A 758-nucleotide genomic window follows, 5' to 3' on the forward strand; every position below is an offset into this window, starting at 1 on the left:
CTGCGACTACTCCCTCTTCAAGGTGCGACATTCCCTCTGCCGCGGTCCCTCCTCAGAGCCCCTGCAGCGCCCAGCATTATGGGGCACACTGGGTGCCAGTGGGGCTGGCAGGGCACCCTGGCCATGGGGTGGGAGGAGAAGCCTGGCTGGGTGCTCACAGCTCCCCGAGCTGCCCTGACCATCCCTTTGCCCGTCCCCAGGATGGCATTGAGCCCATGTGGGAGGACAGCCAGAACAAGCGTGGTGGGCGCTGGCTGATCACTCTGGCCAAGCAGCAGCGGCACACGGAGCTGGACCGTTTCTGGCTGGAGACGGTGAGTATGGCCCCCCTGGGGCTGGCCCGGGGTCCTGGCAGTGGTGTTTCTCTCTGCTACAGCACTGAGCCCCAGTGGGGACTGTCCTGGGCTTCCCTTCTCCTCCTGGCAGCTGCTGTGTCTCATTGGGGAGATGTTTGACCAGTACAGCGATGAAGTGTGTGGGGCTGTCATCAACATCCGTGCCAAGGGGGACAAGATTGCCATCTGGACCCGGGAAGCGGAGAACCAGGAAGGTGTCACCCACATCGGGTAATGCAGCTTCGTGCTGGGGTCTGTGCAGGGCCAGGTTTGGGGGCAATGGGGTTCCTGGGCAGGGAGCTGGTGGGAGACGCGATGCTGCCCTGTTCATGCAGCCCCTTCCCTCCTCCAGGCGCATCTACAAGGAGCACCTGGGCCTGTCGCAGAAGGTGGCCATCGGGTACCAGGCTCACGCGGACACGG

At 64.0% G+C, this 758-nt stretch overlaps 1 protein-coding gene across 1 annotated transcript; it reads left to right on the top strand.

Annotated features, from left to right (window-relative positions):
* Nucleotides 1-4: 4 nt before the first annotated feature.
* Nucleotides 5-757, top strand: LOC104528683 (eukaryotic translation initiation factor 4E-like; the record flags this gene model as incomplete). The annotated part of the gene is made up of 4 exons (XM_010172759.1): nt 5-22; nt 201-314; nt 427-566; nt 688-757. Coding segments are annotated over 4 exons (342 nt in total), but the record flags the coding sequence as incomplete, so codon positions are not given.
* Between the last annotated feature and the right edge of the window lies 1 nt (nt 758).

This window comes from Antrostomus carolinensis, unplaced genomic scaffold (genome assembly GCF_000700745.2).
Source record: "Antrostomus carolinensis isolate BGI_N321 unplaced genomic scaffold, ASM70074v2 scaffold26787, whole genome shotgun sequence".
NCBI classification, from domain to species: domain Eukaryota; kingdom Metazoa; phylum Chordata; class Aves; order Caprimulgiformes; family Caprimulgidae; genus Antrostomus; species Antrostomus carolinensis.